The sequence below is a fragment of the Columba livia genome, chromosome 2, assembly GCF_036013475.1.
Source record: "Columba livia isolate bColLiv1 breed racing homer chromosome 2, bColLiv1.pat.W.v2, whole genome shotgun sequence".
NCBI classification, from domain to species: Eukaryota; Metazoa; Chordata; class Aves; order Columbiformes; family Columbidae; genus Columba; species Columba livia.
Window position 1 is genome coordinate 25,706,115 of NC_088603.1, and position 18,722 is coordinate 25,724,836.

An 18,722-nucleotide genomic window follows, 5' to 3' on the forward strand; every position below is an offset into this window, starting at 1 on the left:
ACCTTACGTTATTTATTATAGTGACTGTATTTCAAATAGATATTAAAAGACTAGCCAGAGCTTCACATAAAAGAGACAAAAAAAATCACATAGGCTTTTCCATTCTATTTCTCACTTCCTTTCTCTGTTCCTATCAAAACACCTAACATTTTGCACTGGCTAATGCTGCAAAAGTCCAAACTCAACAGGTTTCATCTAAACTCTGTATGATTCATCTGCACCAGAACGGAATTTTCAGTCATTAAACATGGGAAATTCCTGCAAAGATGAATTCACATGCGAGTTGTTTTTTTTAATTTTCTTTTACTAAGAAAAGATCAGAGACCTGTTAATGATAATCCAGAGTGATAACCAGCCAGTGTTTTTATGAATGCTTTAAAACAGTATGCAACTTTTTGCTAAGTTTGGAAATTGTTGGCTGGGTATGTCATGGGAAATCTACCCCAGGGCAACTCTACCAATACCTGCAAATTGGCACAGGCCACTACACTCCCTGTTTAGGTATCTGAAATCAACACGTGGTCCTAAAATCATGTGCGATGCTTCTTAGGCTAGAGACCAACCTTCTTCTAAAATCCCAGAAAGAAACCTAAAGCATCATATTGAGGAGTTTCTTATTACTCATATAAAACATGATTTGTTCTGCCTAAAGAAAACACAATTGTGTTATTAGAATTTTAAGGCCTGATTTTAAATTTATTATTTAGCAGAAAATTTCCTTGTGAACATTTTCTAAGGATGGGATGCATTTTCAAAGGCGAAGTGTAAATAAATAAATAGGAAAATCAATGCAATAATTTGGACGTAATGAGGTATTTTAAAACAGTTTGGAAATCGTCACGTTTCCACTCTTTGATGATCATCTCATCAAAAGCTTCCCAAATGGAGGTTTCCCAAATGGAAAATGTCAAAGTAGATGATGGAAAAAGACACTCCCTGGAAAATTCTAAAGTAGTTTGTTTATTAAATGCAAACACTTTATAAAGTGTTTAAAGGTACAGCTGTTAAATAATCATGCATGCGTAATTTAAAATATTTTGGGGCGTATAGGAAAACTATATGAAGACCTGATATAGGAGGAGAAATTTCCTCTCTTTTGAACGAAAAAATACAGCTTAGTTATGTATGTATATAGGCATAGTTATCTTTTGATAATTCTTTAGATAATCAAGAATCAACCTGTTCAGCAAAACTAGAAAACAACTAGATTTCATACAGAGTAAAAACCAAATGCTCTATATACAGCTACAAAGTTTTAGAATGAATGGCAACTTCTATTTTATTTAGTGTTATGGAACTTTATAAAATAATTTTAAAACTTCAGAACTAAATTAAGTCAACTAAGAATTACTACAAAGACATATAACCACTCTTGATGCTAAATTCACATTACTTTTATATCAGGATAGTGATATTATTTATTCTGCATGATTTATTTTAACTTTTAATAGAAAAAGTCTCTAGAAATAAGGCTTCAGTTAATGCAATACATGAATAAGAATCAATATCTGTGATTCATATTCTTTGGTATATTGTCCCTGAACTCTATTCAGAAAAGCATTTTAAAATCCAGTGCACACTTAATATAATAACTATTTATATTTGATAATGCACTTATATCTGTGCTAAACCTCAAACAACGACTTAAATCCAACTGAGTGTACCTGAGGGACTCACTTGGGGTTTTGCTAAGTCACAGCCTCCAACCTGCTCTCTTCCAAACACCTGGGAAGTCACAACTTTCCTTCTCCTGCTTTGCTCCACACTTGGATGGCAGTAGGTACCATGAAGCAAACTGGAAAGTCCCAAAGAATCTGCCCTGGCCCCTGTTTGCTGGGATGGAGCATCCACTCTCCTTTACAAGGCTCAGTTCTGAATCCTGGACCCTAGTCCCTTAACCCAGGAGCTGCTGACGCTTTGCCTGGCAGTCATAGGCTGTCACCAGAAATGGTTGTGGCAAAATGAGTTGGTTTTCCATTGTGGGCAGGACCCAGCAAGACTAGATCTCTCCAAGAACAGCACAGAGACAACAACCCACACACATAAAGAAGGAAGGGAGCACTGGACAGAATCTAAAATGACTAACATCTATGCACACACCTTTTTTTTTTTTTGTAAAAAGCTTAGATTCATAATAAGATAAAATACTTTCTGAAGAAAGCTTGTACTCACTCCAAAAACTGAATTTCCTAAAGCTCAGAAGGCTATTCCATATTCAACCCTTCCTTCCTGACATGCTCTTATCTTGTCCTGTTTTTGGCAAACCATGTATTCAAACTAAATCATCGCATCCATTACTAATAAACAGTCATAAGGACAAGAAGGATATCACTTATTTTCCCTGTATGTGCTTATTCTGTGTGCTGTAGGATTGCAGGCGGATGACAACAGGCCAGAAATTCATGTGCAGTCACTTCACAACATCCTCTGCAAACCTAACAAACTTCTCCAAATCCCTCCTACTGTCAAACCCTGTTCAGCTACATCATTCTCCTTTGTCCTCTTGCCATCAGAGAAGTCATAATCCAGGTAGACAGCCTCTCTCTCTGTTCCCCAAGACTGTTCTCCTCACGGTAGCTGGTCAGAGCAGGGACCATCTCCCTTCCACTCCAACCACTGCTCCCCAGCCTGGAAATGCCTCTCCCGCCAAGGCACTTCCCGTCTTCACATCTGCCTTGAAGACCATCCTGTTTGTGTTAGACTCAAATCAACTCTGAAGTTCATTCAGTTTTTCCTTCCCGTTACTCATCCACCTCTTCTGCCTCAGCTGAGACCCATCTGCCACAGTAATCCCTTTAACCTTGGCAAGTTTCAAGTTCAGTTTCTTCTGATTCACTCCACCTCTGCATCTGGTTTTACTCTTTCCACGTACAAGACAGTCCCCGTACCTGGCAAAGCAGAGGTAACCATTTCTTTCTCTCCAGGGACCTGACAGATGTGAGCGGGGCTAAACAAAAATAAATTGTCTCGCACAATACAGCACACTGCTGATCTGTAAGGATAACGTCACACACTAGAAGTTTAACATGAGCTTGGCAGAAAAGGGAAGTGAGAAAGGAAGCAGAATTCACTGGAGAAAAACACCCCCTAAAATAGAAATATTTCACTTGACGGGATGGAACATCTTAGTGCTTTAGAGAAGATTATCCTTTAAACTTATTAACAGTGCAGTAATAAAGCCACCAGCGTCACCACAAACTGTAAAGAGAAGCAAAATTAGCTACTGCATTTTGAAATTATTTTCCCTCTGTATGTTCCCGTATCATTTCAGTTTATCAAACAGAACAAAGCAAAACAACCTCAAGTTCAAATTGACTTGCAAAAGGTTAGCTGTGTATTGACAAGCTGCTACAGATACGTTCTGAGTGCTCTCTACCAGGTTAAAGGGGGAATTTTAAGGCCCTTATAAAAAGACATCTTGTATCTTAGTATAACACAATTTTAAGCACCAAGCCATTATACACTTCTGGGACATTTGAGCAGAGTCAAGCACTGGTCATTATGTCAGAGCATGATGGGATGGGAGAGTCACTTCCCCCACACGCAGGTGGCCGTGCCAAGGGAACCAGTTGATGGGCTCCATCAAGTTCTCAAGTGCAAACCACAAGACAGGAGCATGGCCCACTGGACTGCAAAAGCAGGGAAAAACAGTACTGCTGTACCACAGAGGACAGTTTACAGCATCATTTATATTTCAATGGATATAAAATAAAATAAAACCTTGAACATGGCATAATGGTGCAAATACTCCTAATTACTGGGTTTCCCCTGCACTGATCCATATACCAAAGAGACTGAGGCACAAAGCAACACTTCCAGCTACGTGGATTGTTCTGTTGAACCTCAGTCAATCAGCTGGGGCACCTATTCTGCAAGTGAACAGGAAAGGGAGAACTAAGACTTTGAATTTCTTATGATATGGTAATGATGACCTTGAATGGCAAGATTTCTGACACGTATCTTTGGAAAAATAGACTAGGTTATGTTGTAATAGATTATATTCAATATAATTTTGGTTATTTTAAAGTTGAAGACTTACTAACCCATGAAAATACCAAAAAAGCTGTATTTATCAAAAAAGTACAGGTCAGGAAGCAAAAACAACCAGCTTTGCAGGTTTTCTCTTTTTGCTTAAGGTTTAACACTATTAAAACTGTTAAATATATGTTAGCAAGCAAGCACAGCAAGAACTACAGTATTCTGTCTTGTACCTCACCTTCCCCAAGTGCAAATTCACAGTCTGATGGATGATTAACATTAAGGGAAAATTATTCATCTGATTACCAGCAGGAGAGAGATAAAATTAACACAATATATTACTGAATTTAGCATTATAATAATAAGAAGAATTTTTACAGATATATCGCAGCAGGGAATACTCTCAGTTTTACACACAGGAATTTCCTGAATCTAATATTTCATTTATTCCTGGCAAAGTCTGTCTTTTGTCTACATATATTTTATTTTTCCCAAACAGAACAGTACTAAGTCACATAAGTGCCAGACCAACGTTGCCGAATTTAACTACTGTATATAATAAAGCTCTAGTAAATCACTACATCTTAGTGTCTGAAAAGTGAGCTAGAGGAGCACCTTGATCACACTACCAGCTACAAAAGACATTCCAAAGCCTACAACGTAGCTAATTTTCGAGCAATTCATAGTAAGACTTACTCCTGAAGATTCTACTTTTCGCTTTGTTTTGTGAAGATAAGTAGAATAGAATAAGGTGTCCTGATGGAGAGAAACACTATATAAGAGCAAATGTGAACAGGATAATATTTTAAGGACATAGCAGTCATGCTTTAAACTGTATTTTTTCCATGCCTTTCTGTATACTACTTTTGACAGCCTTACAAAATTTTACAATCCTACAGGCCTTATTTCCATTGTAATCAATAGTTCAGAGACTTCTACTTTTCTGAGGAAGATTAGACTTCCTTTTACTTCTTATCTTGCACCTCAGTTTGCTTTATCCTGCAGGGAAGTCTTGTCTAACTTCATTATCTGTCATTGTAGAAGCAACTGTGCTGTGAAAAATTAATCCCTTCATTGTACGAATATGGAACCCATAGACTTGGACAGAGGAAATGCGAAACAAAGCTCTCTCAACCAGGAGGCAGTAGCATGAAAAAATATGATAAATATTTTGTTTAAAATTACTCTATGCTATTTATACATTTCCATTTTATGGAGAAAATCATCTTCCATCTCCAATGCCAAGCACTGGCAACCAGTTTTGGCTTTAAGTGTCTCTCAGGACTGAAGGGGAAGGGACTCTACAACCGCTCTGACACCCCTGGGCTGCAGTAGCAATGCTGGTCCTGCACCGTGGCTCCGTGGCCAACAAAGCCATGGAGCTCTACCTACCTAGCAAGTACTGGGTCTTTTCCTTACGCAACTGTGTGTTCCTGCTCCGGCAGGGGGATTGGACTAGATGATCTTTCAAGGTTCCTTCCAATCCTTAACATTCTGTGATTCTATGATTCCTGTGTTCAGCACCACTTCTAGGAGACAGAGAAGCCCTGGCCTGCTGAGCTCCTTACTGCACCCTCTGGAGAGGCCCAGATCCACCATTTGAGTCCAGCACGATGAGGTGTGGCCTGTGACTTCTGCTCCTGCCGCCAGCTGACGTGAGAGTGCCACAGCCGAGCACAGGGCGTGCGCCGCTCCTCTCTCTGAAGTCTGTCTAAATTTTGACTCACAGACTGACTGTCGGTTTGCATTGAGCAACTCATGGATCACACACGCCATTACTCAGAGGTAACAGATTCAGCATTATATCTGCAGTTCTCATTATTTCTCTCAAGGTAGTTGCCTGTTTTATTCACAGAAAAAGCTAGACGTCCCCTCAAAATAAAAACACATTGATTTCAAATATTTGTGTTGTTATCCCAGTGCTCTCAAAATGATGGACATTTCAATCCGATCTGTAGACAATGCATTTGCCATTAACTTTATTCGCTGGCCTGGCCATATAATACCAGTTTCCAGAATGCATGCCCAAACAATGAACATATAAGTGAGCATCATATGTTCAATAATGAAGAACAGCTAGATCAGTTGCTTAAAATTGCAGATCTTCTGTTACGGTATTTCCTTTTCTGTGTATATTTACATAACACAAAAATAGACCTTCAATTTCAATAAATTACAAACTCTTCTACGGTATTTTGTAACGGAACTGGGGCATTTAAATATTTTCAAGTAATCTTTCATTATAAGGGTATGATTTCAGTCACTCCAAAGTGCTACTTATAGCTTCATCTGCTCTACAGATTAAAAACATGCAAAACAGAGCTGAGCTTTTAAATATCATTCCTCTCATTTCAGAAAATATAGTGTTTGAAATTGGTCTTATATTCCCCTGCCTGCTTATGGAGAAAGATGTGCAGCTGCAGCCCCCAGCATCCTGAGAGATCACAGTCCAATCCCTCACATCTGAAATGCTGCCTATGGCAAAAGGTACAGGCTTCACAATACCACTATGAGGACCTGGAACACACTTTCAAATATTTTTATGTTGAAACTACATTCTCATGTTGCTGATTGACATACTTACTGCTTGCAGACAATGAATTTTCATTCAAACTTTAAAAAAATATTTTAAGCTTCAATATATTTATGCAACACTACGTCAAGATTGTACTGCACTTAAAACCAAGCAAAACAAGCCTGCAGCTACATAGTCAGATCATAAAATAGACAAGAATTTTGCTTTTCATTATTTTGCTGAATTCAGGATTAGAAAGCTCTTAAATAAATTTTTTACCTCACAGGGAAAGATCTAAATGGCAGAAAAAAAAATAATAAGTACCGTTATGCTGAATTATTCCCAAACAAGGATCACAATTCTCAAATACATAAATATCTAAACCTGAACACCTAAATTCTTATTTACTGTCATAAATTATTGGGCTGGACTTCAGAGATTTTGAAAACTCTCTGTTATCTCTACTGCCAAAGAAGAATCTTGTGTGTGCTCCTCTGTAAACCAAGGCACTTAATTCAGTGATCAAACTAAGATGTTGTCCACACTAAGATGCCCCACTTCTTAAATTTATAGACTAAACCTTTGGCACTACGAGGTGCCAGTCAAAATAACGGTTATTAACCAAATTGTGGATTTGCTTGATCTGCAATGGAAAAGTGTGAGCTTCAGCCTGCACCCCATTGCTGACTGCAGAGAGACTGATGACATTCTACCAACATGGACTCCATGATCAGTATTACAGAATACGCATGCTTCACCTGTTCAGCTGAAGCAGAAATGACACTGTGGTATTACACTGCCTTGAGATGAAGAAAAACTAATTTCTCTCTAGCTATTCACTTTTGTATTTTAAATATTATTCCCTGTCTCAGCTTTCCTCTTGCACCTGCTATACACCCCTCATCTCAGACCCTAAAGCAGGAGGATCACAGCTACAAGCCATTCTGAAGGTCACCTCTGCCTTCAGAGTGTCTATTTCTCAAGGACTGAATGGGGCTTGGTGTTAGCAAAGTATTAAATATTTTCTTTCTGCTATGCAATTTGTGTGTACAAGAACAGAAATAACAGGAAATATTCTTGTTATTACAGCACCATCAGCAAGATGCTGACCCATTTCAAATTGTTGCCTACCTGGGTGTCTGCAAAGTGAGGCTTACTTCTTCAAGTTCATGATATTAATAAAAGACACTCACAGACTGCTGGAGGTTTCCAGCTTCAGAAAAATGTAAGAGGTCGCAGTAGGGCCAGCCTTACCATTGAGAGAATGTTCAAGAACACATCATTTATCTAGGGTTTACGCTGCTGACACGACAGAAAGGACATCCTGCGGCCACTGCCAACATTTTGCAAGCAAGGCCTGATGTCTGTACTGCTGCACTCTCGGCAGCACAACTATCAGCTAGCAGAGAAGTTAGTACCAGTCAAACAGTATTCAACCATGAGGCCGCCTGCAAAGCTTAAAGTCGTAAGCTGTTACTTCTCTTTAACACAATAATCTATAACTATGTAGAAAAGCATGTAAAAAGGTAGATCGCACATTCTACTACTGCTTTCATAATCTTTGCCATTCTAATAATGAATAGAGCTGCTAAAAATCAGCTGCAGCTGGTAAAACTAATACCAGAGACAAAACCAGGGAGTTGTTAGTGTTTTTTCATTCTCTCTCATGCCTGAGGAAGGTGTATATATGGCTCCTTGCCCATCCACTCAAACACTTAAATCACACACCTATGCCTCTGGAGATGGGTGTTTGTGTGTGTGGGAGGCAATGCACAGGGATGAGGTGAGGTCTGGCAGGCAGCACTATGGCCTGCTGAAACCTCAAACCACACTTCATGTACACAGTTTAGTGCTCACTTCATCCACAAACCCAGACTGGTGTCCAGTCCATTTCAGTTCCCAAACTCTTGCTAGCCCAATTCATGTACTAAAATCGGGACCCCACTGATTGGAATGCCTGCCCCACTTCCTCACCTGACCACGTTGGGGTGCTCGAACGTCTCCAGGTGCCTCAAAACTGCCACCTCTCGGATGGTGGACAGCGGCATCCCCTCCTCGCTGGTCTGCACCCGCACCCGCTTCAGTGCAACAAAGCGACCTCCGTTCTTCAAGTCTCGGGCTTTGAACACCTTCCCATAGGCTCCTTCCCCAATCTCAGCCACACATTCATACTGCTGGTCAGCCAGGTTTGTGCTGTCCTTATCCATGCTGGCACCACTCCTCTTACTCCAAGTGCCTCGGGGCAGCTCTCAGTCTTGCTCGCTTTCTGAAAACTAGTAGTTTGTGTGCGTTGCAGATACACCGCAAAGTTGGCACCTCTGCCAGAGGGCCAGCAGGATGCTCTCACCCTCCTGTTCCCGTTCTTCTTCTGTATGGGCCCCAATGTGCCTCCTCTCTCAGCCACCAGGAATTATCATACAGTCTTTGGGAGCATTGTCTGTATAAAGCCAATTAGATCTGGAGGACAAACCAAGCAAGAAAAGTAAGTTCAGTTTACTGTGTTACTTTGCATCATTTGAAAACTGAGAAAATTAGGCTAATATAGTAGAGAACTACATGCAAGGCAAAAACCTGGTGCAAAGAAAGACATGAACGACCGGGGTGACAGATGTATCAACGACCCTGCATGGCTGATACAACACTATGTAGTTATCATGGTCTGCACAGAAGGCTACAATACACAGCTATAGGGCAACTGCGTGCTGTGGGATTTTAGCAAGTAATGGGCTGAACACGACAGCCCTGTGAGATGTTGGGGGTGGTAGAACTAACCATGCATGTGTGAGAGGAAGTTATGTCCAGGAGCTTATGTCAGAATTAAAGGACTCGAAGGTTGTCTTGGAAATATGTCCCATGCTTTACTAGTGTTACTTATTTGCAAATGACAGCATTTGGAGGTTTCAGCCTTGGTCTGCTCTCCTCTGTACTAAGCCCTGCATGAATGCATTGCAAGAGACAAGATCCTGCCTCAAAGCACCTGTAGGGAGGAGAAATATATACGTCTTTAAATGACAATAATAGTGTTACCGAGCATTGTGTGCTAGAGATAGATTCAGAAATGCAGACTTTAGCAAACATATGAACATGCATGGGTTTTTGGCTGCAGGCACTGCTACCACTGGATGTGTGACTGGCAGTTCCTTGCAGAGCTGCATGAGGAAAGATGGTCTTCAAGGAACAACATGCTCTGCTGTGTAGTGCATGAGGCTGGAGAGCAAAAGTGTTATGTTCTGCATCCAGTTTCATCCACACTTTCTGCAGGACTGTGGATACCCCCCCCCCCCTCACAAAAGTCCATATGAATCCTCTCCTTTCCCCTTGCCCCTTTTTACTGCAATGATATTGTGACCTCCAGGACTGTAACGCTCTTCCACACCATATTTTTACCATGCTAGGATTAAATTCCCCCAGATAGCTCAGTCGGGGGCCCCCAACTCCAACCCACGCATAAAGCCAGAGGTAGTTCTTTACATTTATGCTGATCTTACATTTCGGCTGCAGATGAAAAGCAGCCTGAAGGAAAACTGTACCCGCTGCTCATCACTTTTCCCCGGCTTCAGCCGGAGGCACCACCCTGCCCCACCGCTTTCAGCTGCCACCTCCAGAGCTGCCACCGCCCCGCCCCATCCAGCGGGGGACCCCGCGCCCCCCGCCGCGCCCGCAGCATCACCGGGCGGCCGCGCCTCGCCCGCCGCCGCGGGGGCACCTGCCCCGAAGCCCCGGCCGCCCCGCTCCGCCCCGGCCCGGCCCGCACCGCCCCACGCCGCTGCGGAGGGCGCCCCCCGGCGGCGGGCAGTGGCGAGGCGGCTGTGCGTGGCCGCGGGGGTGGCGGGCCTGGCTCGGCGCGGCAGCTGCACCGGGCGGAAAGTTACCGCTCGCCCTCCCCAGGCACGGCAGGATAGCGGAGGCAGACCCCGGCCCCCACCCCCCGCCTCGGCACCGACATCCCCTCCGCGGGCACCTCGCACGCGGCGTGGGGTGGCGGCGGGGGACACGCGGGGAACCGCGTTCCCCCGCTTCCCCTTCAGGGTACGGGGTGGGGGGGGACCCGGCTCGGCTGCTCCGGTAGGGCGCTGAGGGAATCCCCGCGGCGGCTCCCCGGGAGGGCAGCCCCCTCCCTGCGGCCACCGGCACGGGGGGCGCCCCCACGCCGACACCGAGGGGGGTGCGGCGGCACCGCGGGGCGATCTGCCCCGGCCCCGGCCGCCGGAGGGACGCGTCCGCGGTGCCGTCCTCCGGGGAGTGCGCGGCGTGGGCTCCCCGGGCCAGGCGGGGAGCAGCGTATGGGCCACGCCGCTGGGCCGGGTGCGCGGAGCACATGGGCGCCCCGCGTTACCTGGTGTGCGCCACGGCCGCCTCCACCGCCACCAGATCCCCAAATAATCCTCAGCCCCGGGGGGGGGGGGGGGGGGGGGTTGGGAAAGGAGGGGGTGAGTCCTCCCTAAAACAAACCTCCCATTGAGCAAGGCGGGGTGGAGAGCCGGCCCGGGGTCTGCCCATTCACATGGCGATGTCTCCGGCAGGTCCCGGCAGCGGCCGCCCGGGCCACACAGGTAGCTGCTCCGCGGCTCGGCCGCTCTCGGCTCGCATCCTCCTGCCGCCGCCGGGCTGCACCTTGGCGCAGAAGGCAGCTCGCACTCGTCTCCCAGCCCGTTCCTCCCGCCCCCACCCTGTCCGGGGAAAATGAAAACGCGAAATAAAAATCGCGGCCGGCGGCCCCTGGGGAGCAGCAGCGCCGCGACCGCAGCCCCGCCGGCTGCAGCCTGCCGGTGCGGGGCTCGGGCACCGGCCCTCGGCGCTGCCGCTGCTCCGCCGCCGCCCCCGGCGCTGCGGTGCCTCTCCTCGCTCTCTCCCTCGGCCTCTGTTCAGCCTGGGAGCAGCAGCAGCTTGCTGCCTTTTTTTTTTTTTTCCCTCTCCTCAACTTTTTTTTTCCCCTTGCTTTCCCACGCTGGCTGAATGTGACTTGACCCCGTTTCAAAAAAGTTTGACACAGTGCTTCAACATTTCCGCATTCCTCTCCGACTACAAAGGCTGCAGCCGCCTCCTTCTGCTTTCTGTCTCTGCTCTCTGTCTTCACACTCAATGAAATCCTTCATGTGCCTCTGCCAAAGGCAGCCGCATACCGCAAGGGTCGCCGCGAGCGCCGCGGCCAGGCAGGGCCCGGGGCGAGGCGCCCCGGGGGGTCCCGGCAGGGCCCGGCCCCGGCCCCGGCCCCGGCCCCGCCGCCCTGCTCGGCGCTGCACGGCCGCGGGCTCAGCCGGCTGCGGCAGCACTGAGAAGCCTGACTCATTCCTAGGGCTTAGTGTGCACGGCGCTGGGAAATAACCCCCTCTTTTCTTTTTTCTTTGGGGGTGGGGGGAGCTGGTGTGATTTTTTTTTTCCCTTCCAGGGAAATAATGATTTTTTTTTCCTCCAGGAAAACGCGGATTTTTCTGTTCCTTTTTTTTTTTTTTTTTTTTTTTTTCCAACTCTCCATTCACAGGGCGCAGAGCTCCGACAGGAAGTAAGCGCCCATGAATGCTTTCAGGAAGCCTCAAGAAACTTCGTTGCTGAAGAACACCCACCCCTCCACCCCCCCCCCCCCCGCGAAGTCTTTGCCCCGACAGGCTTGCAGCTGGAGGTGCCTGGGGCACGGGGGCGAGGAGGGCAGGGTGTGCGGGGAAGCTGGGCACGTCGTCTGCCCGTTCTGTGGCGTGGACAACATTTTGTATGGACCCGATTCCTACAAACACTGAAATTCACCGCAGAAAAGAAAAAAAATAAATCACAAGACAGTTGCCAATCTGCTCCGTGTAAAACACACCTGGAGTGCCTAATTCCCAGTTCTCCTACCTGGGACCCTCCAGCACATGCTTTCCAGGACCTCAAGGGTGATTACAGTTGAGCTCCAGAAAGAGCTCTTATGGTGGTTTAACTGTCAGAGAGTGGACCCAGATCCCCTCTTACAATGGAAAGTGTAATATAACTAAGTGGATTTGTAACTCAAAAAGTGTGTGTCAAGAACTTGGTATCATATGCTGGTTTGGAATAACTAAAAAAAGGCTATAGTACTGTACAAATTAAAAGAATTAATATCAGCAGGATATAATGTAAATGCTTTATCTGGACTCGCAGTGCTAGCAAGCATAGATGAAATCCTATAGCTTAAATAAAATTTCTTTTCCTTCCTTCAAAATCGGCCCCAGCAATTCCACATGCCCTTCACCCGATGGGCTGGTGATGGGACAGTGGCTGAGAGCAGAGAGAGACATCTCATTTCTCTTGGAGAAAAGGGAGATGGTACCATTCACACCTTCAAGGAAACGGCCACTGGCATGTGGATGTTCGCAGGAGACCTTGCATACTTTATAAGAACTTAATTTATGCTCATAATACATTTTAGTTTAAATTGCAGAAATTCCTCAACAACCTCTGAAGCCCACGATTTATCAGAAAAAAGATGCTGAAGTGAATGGCAAACCCCATAAACCTCTCAATATGAAAGTATCAAAGATTCAAATATACAGATTAAAAAAAAAAAAAAAAGGATGTGAAAAAATCACATCATGTTATTTGTTTCACATGTACATATACTACCTCCTTCTATTTGTGCAACATTTTTTATTTTCTTAAATGTGTCTGTTTTCTCTTTCTTTCTTTCTTTCTCTCTTTTCCTTCCCTCCTTCCTTCCTTCCTTCCTTCCTTCCTTCTTTCCTTCCTTCCTTCCTTCCTTCCTTCCTTCCTTCCTTCCTTCCTTCCTTCCTTCCTTCCTTCCTTCCTTCCTTCCTTCCTTCCTTCCTTCCTTCCTTCCTTCCTTCCTTCCTTCCTTCCTTCCTTCCTTCCCTCCTTCCTTCCTTCCTTCCTCCCTTCTTCCCTTCCTCCCTTCCTTCCCTTTCTTCCCTTCCTTCCCTTCCTTCCCTTCCTTCCCTCTCTTTCTGCTTTCCTTCCTGCTTTTCCACTTTCCTTCTTGCTTTCCTTGCTTTCTTTTCTAACCTAAAATTTAGACAGCTGTATCAAGCTTGATACAGAAAACCCTCCTCAGGTTTCAGGATCATTAGGTGTCTTACTTGACATGCAAAAGTCTTCAATTTTGCTGTCTCCCCCTGAAGATTTCTGGACCTTTTAGTTCCAGTTGGGCTCTGTTTGCAAGAAGGGACAGAGGGGCACCGCGTCCTTTGGCCGGGTAAATGTGCAGCTTCACATTCAGGATGAACATGGAAGGAAGATTCCTGCAGTCCCCTGGCATCTAGCTCTGTGCTCAAATGTGCTGATTTTTCATTCTACTAATAAGCAGTCTTCAACACAACCTCACCCTTTCATCCCATATTTTCCTAATATTTGGAAGGGAATAGATGTAGTGGTTCTGTCCTTCAGAAGCATTTCATCTGCCTTTCTGTGTGGTGATGTCAGTAGAGATTGCCATGGGAGATGATAATGCTCATGTTATCAAACAATGAATTTAAACCATAGAAGTACCACACAGTTAATATGGCTTTATATGATCCTCAATTGTTTTTCGGGGACTTTTTCCAAAAAATCATGTGACTATTTTTTTCTTTCTCTCCACCTGAAGATCAGGTAATCAAACTAGTTTGTCTCCCAGAGTACAGAGTTCAAAGAAGATGTACAAACCTCTAAAATGACCTAAACCAATTTTCTCAATTTTCTTTATGTAAAAGTTAAGTGATTTCAGGAAGAAATTTCCACACATGATTAAATATAAACATCAGCTAAAGTGGGTGATATTATAAATAATTTGTTGTAGAGGCTGAAATTAGTTACCTGAATTGTCAGAGTTATTTGGAAATACGATCTACTACATTTGTTTTAAAGTTCTGAAGATGTTTCAGATAATATACACTTAAAGATGGTTATAAATCATCAAAAATACATTTTAAAGAAAGGTTTTTTTGTAACAACCTTAAAAACATGTAATCTTTTGTTTTCATGAAAGCAATATGGTACTTTTAACCTTTTTGATTTAGAGTAGGAAAGTATGCATTTATTTTTTGTCAATGGGGGTTTCTCCACAGAGAAGGTAGTAAATCCCTTCTTTATTTTAAAATCGAAAATATCTTAATTTTTAGAAATTCACAGCTATTTTGAGAAATTAGTATTTTAAGAAGCTTATTAAATATTGTTATGAAATTAATTCTGAATACTATTTGTTGCTAATTTTTAACTTATTTAACTTATTTAATTTAATTCTAAAGTATTTTTTGTTTTGGTAAAACAAACATTTGAGAATATGTATCGAAATATGAAGAAAAGAAACTTCTTTCTACATTGCTTTTTGCTGATTTTCCATCAGCTTTTCTTCATGAAAATATGTTTTTCAATAAATCTTCACCCCAGTATTTTTAATACTAGTATTTTTTTTTAACCACAGTGAAAAAGTGGAACAACTTACGCTGAAATGCATTTAAAAGGAAAAATTCTAATGTATTATTTGAATTGGAATTAAATTGCAATCAAACTCATTTGACACTAAAAAGAAATTATGTTATATGCTGTATATAAATCATTTTCATAAAATGAGGTCTGTAACATTTTGCTGGAAATAATGAATAAGCCAGTGGCATGGAAATAGATAACAAGCAGTTACCAGAATGAGTATAAAGCAGTTGATTAAAATAAGCTGGTAGTGGTGGGCAGTACCAAGAAGTGTGATGAATAGACCGGTACTTTCAGAAAGGATGAGACACAGGGTATTGTTTTGCTTTGTGTATTTTATCTGTGTTTTGGGAACAGCTGAGTTTCTGCTGGGGATTCACAGTTTGATCTTACAAGAAGCGTTCTGCTAAACAGCTTGAAACTTCCTTTTCAAAGTACAGATTTTCATACAGCTTTTGGAAAATAGTTTGCTTTGATTAGGGTGTCATTGCCAGGCTTTCGTTGTGAACTTGCATCTTCAGCCTCAGTTAATATGGTTTTTAACCACTTTTTCTGGGGACTTATCCTCAAGAAAACACCTGAACTGCTCAGAGACCAACTATTGTTGTAGTAGAGACATTAGTCAACTCTTGTGAATATGAATATTTAGAACTTGCAGCAGCCAGAATTCGTTTTAAAATGGTAGCATAAATCATGGCTTTTTAGAAGTTCCTTTTAGCAAGCCAAGAGAGGTTTTATAAACAAAACAATTAATATTTATACTGCCTAGGAAATTATTCCTGAAAACGTATTTCAGATACTACATCTCATACCGAACTTGAGAAAGAATTATTTTCACCTGTCATTAGCTGTGTTGTATGTGTGTGAAAATGAACTATAAATATATACCAAATATTTTAAAGCTACTTTTAATGAAGCATGGGTATTATGAGTAATGTGATGTAGCTGAACATTAAGAATTAATTCCAATGTGACATATCAAAATATTTTCCACATGTACCTTCTTGGATAGTGCAACGAGAACACAAAAGAAATCTAAATCATGTTTAGAGCAAAATAATTCATTAACATTCACATAATGATTTATCTAATTCAAGTGAGAGAAAATACTGTCTAATTCATGTAAAATATATGCAGCCACTGTGTAATTGGCAGTGTTTAAGGCATCTAAGCCAATTATAGTATGATTGTTTAGTTTATTTTTCTTTCAATCAGAGCCTTTGTTTATATCAGATAATTTTGTTTTACAAGTTGCACCTTTCTGTTATTACAGTAATAAACTATACTGTGGGGCTGTTGTTCCTTAGTACAAAGAACCATAACATAACGTTAGGCATTTAAGCATACACATTTTTCCCCGTATTTGTTTGTGTATGCTTTAGTAATTACCAGTCACAGGAGTGGCCAAGAACCGTGCCATGTGAGAAGCGTGCCTGCACCCAAGGCAAGCCTGTCTGCTCCAGCCGTCTCTGGGCACTCCAAAGAACACACTTCAGTGAATCCACCAGCCCTATTTTCTTACCCAGCTCTTAGGGCAAGAGCCAGCAAACTGCAGTGGCTTTCTTCAGAAAGTTGACTTTTGGGGATTATTATGCAATGGAAGATCAAGGGCAAAATGTGTACCTGCTGTCAAGAAAACAGCTTGCTGTTTGTATTTGCATCGTTCCTTCAAAGCTTTAGTGAGGAACCAGGTCCACTCTTGCACTCCATGCCATGCGGCATCTCACTGAATGGCAGTTTGCACTAAATTGCTTGCAGCCAGAGCCAGGGAAATGGAAAGACAGAGAAGGGGAAAGATTTGCTGAAAATCACACTGCGGATCAGTAGGGGAAAACTAGAACAAGAGGATGGAAATTTCTGGAGCTCTGATCCCACGATCTAGCAGAGGGGTAGATGGACTGTGGCACACCTGCTGCAGGCGGGCACTGCCAGCTCATCCCGGGACGAGCGGGGCTCCCGAGGAGCTGGTGCCATCTCCCATCTGCGGTCTCTTGCTGGCACTCTCCCGCTCAGCTCAGTGCTGAGCCCAGGAGTGTCTGTCTTGGCCTCAAGATTAAGTTTTTTTTTGAATGGGGCTCATAGGGGCAGAAATATCTGCCACCCTGAAGTTGGCAATAGCCGGTGATTGAGGGACATAGCAGAGAGCAGTCTGTTTTGTTTTCTTCCAAGTGTTTTCCTTAATTTGTAGTAATTGCTCATTGGTGTTATATTCTACACTTTTTTAGCAATATTTAGCATGGGTAACATTCTTCCCTCTTCCTTTCTGCTCTCTTTATTTGTTTCTGTGGCTTTTACATCTGTGTATTTACATCTGTGCATATATATTCAGTGAATGGCTGTATTTTTTATTTCTTCACATCTTTTGTAGAATGCTTATTCTTAATCTCTGTTTTCCATTCAGTGTAGGAGAGAAGCAGAGACAGATCTTTAGCTGTGAAAATGGGTGTTGTTTGTGGAAGCTTTCAAAGAGAACGCTGTTTAAGTTGTACACCATAATCCTAAACTTTTTGTGTCAGTCAGGTCTTAAAAAATGACTCACAATATGACTTATTTTAGAGTGTAGCTGTGATCCGGAAAGTTTGCCACAGAAAACAGGACTTTACTTGGCTGATCTGAACCCAAGAAAACATAGACATATCTGTTGGTAACAGTGAGACTAATACAAAATTTTATCATTTTTTCTTCTCTTAGTGGTTCACAGAAAGGGCGCAGACTTTGAATGCAGGTAATGCATGGACCAAGTTCCAGTTGTGCGTTTCCTTCTGTAATGCAAAAAGAACCTACCTTGTCCCAGAGCCCACCGAGCGTTTATCTGGTGGGTGGCCAGTAAGCCTTTTTTTATGCTGCACTTGAGAACTAAGTAAATTTGATCAGGAAATTGCCAGTTGACCCAGAACCCCAGCGTGCCATATGTATAGTCACATTTTGGAGAGAAATTGCATATTTGTTCCTGCTCAATGACAAATGCAGTAACGTTTGTCATTGCATGCTAGAAAAACTGGTGTATGAGATACGAACATACCCAAAGTATGATATCACTGTAAGTTAATGAACATTTAGCCAGTAAATTACATAGAAATAGGACCACATACAGTCTCTGGTGTGGTTGAGTAAAAATAAATGTAATGAAAATTAAGTTGAAATTATGCAGAATTTGATTGCAGAAAAAAATATGAATAGTGTAAAACTGCTGGGAGCTGGTGAGAAACTGCTGCTGCAAAGCACCAAAGTGGCATTGCACCATATCAGTCAAGTGATGGAGGGGGTTAGGAATGGCTGACATTCAGCAGCTGTAATAGGGAGCTATGCTTTGTTATGCAGAAATAACTCAGCGTTACATTGTATCATCAATTAACTTATATGGGTCTATCAGATCTAGGCTGTTTATTGACCTATAGCAAGAAACAATTGGCTTAATTTACAGCACAGATCTATTTTAGGCATTAAGCACATTTTCTGAAGACAAGCATATAGTTAAGTACAAGTATTCAAGCACAGGGTCAGGCACCCACAAGAGGCAAACATCTTTTGGGAATGATCTAATTCTGGTCCAGAGAACTAGGATGGACTGGGTCATTCTGAGATCATCTCTCATCCAGCCATATGCATTTCTGATTATGTACCATTCCTGAGTACAAAGACAGTAATAGTGTATAAGGATCAACAACAGCTGTCACAGAATGCATAGCATTTTGGATAAGAAAGTCCTTTCATATATTGTGGAAAAGCACTGGGAATATGGAAACTCTGTAGCTAACTGCTCTCTGGCATTTAATATCAAGTGTTTGATACTGATCACTCTCTCTACAGTGTCTGATCAGTGCACCCATCCGTTTCTTCCCAGTTAGCTGGTAAA

At 42.9% G+C, this 18,722-nt stretch overlaps 1 protein-coding gene across 4 annotated transcripts in view; it reads right to left on the reverse strand.

The window, feature by feature from the left end:
• Positions 1-11,580, reverse strand: part of CDK6 (cyclin dependent kinase 6) — a 141,065-nt gene extending 129,485 nt beyond the window's left edge. The window contains exons 1-3 of one of the 4 annotated variants that reach the window (XM_065051073.1): positions 10,946-11,573; positions 9,266-9,470; positions 8,468-8,950 (exon numbers count right to left, since the gene is read on the reverse strand). In XM_065051073.1, coding sequence (XP_064907145.1) covers positions 8,468-8,700 — 233 coding nt within the window. In that variant the 5' untranslated portion in view covers positions 8,701-8,950; positions 9,266-9,470; positions 10,946-11,573. Of the gene's footprint in view, positions 1-8,467; positions 8,951-9,265; positions 9,471-10,829; positions 10,894-10,945 lie in introns of those variants that run through there. The other 3 variants (XR_010470013.1, XM_065051072.1, XM_065051074.1) reach the window with 3 other exon arrangements.
• Positions 11,581-18,722: the final 7,142 nt, after the last annotated feature.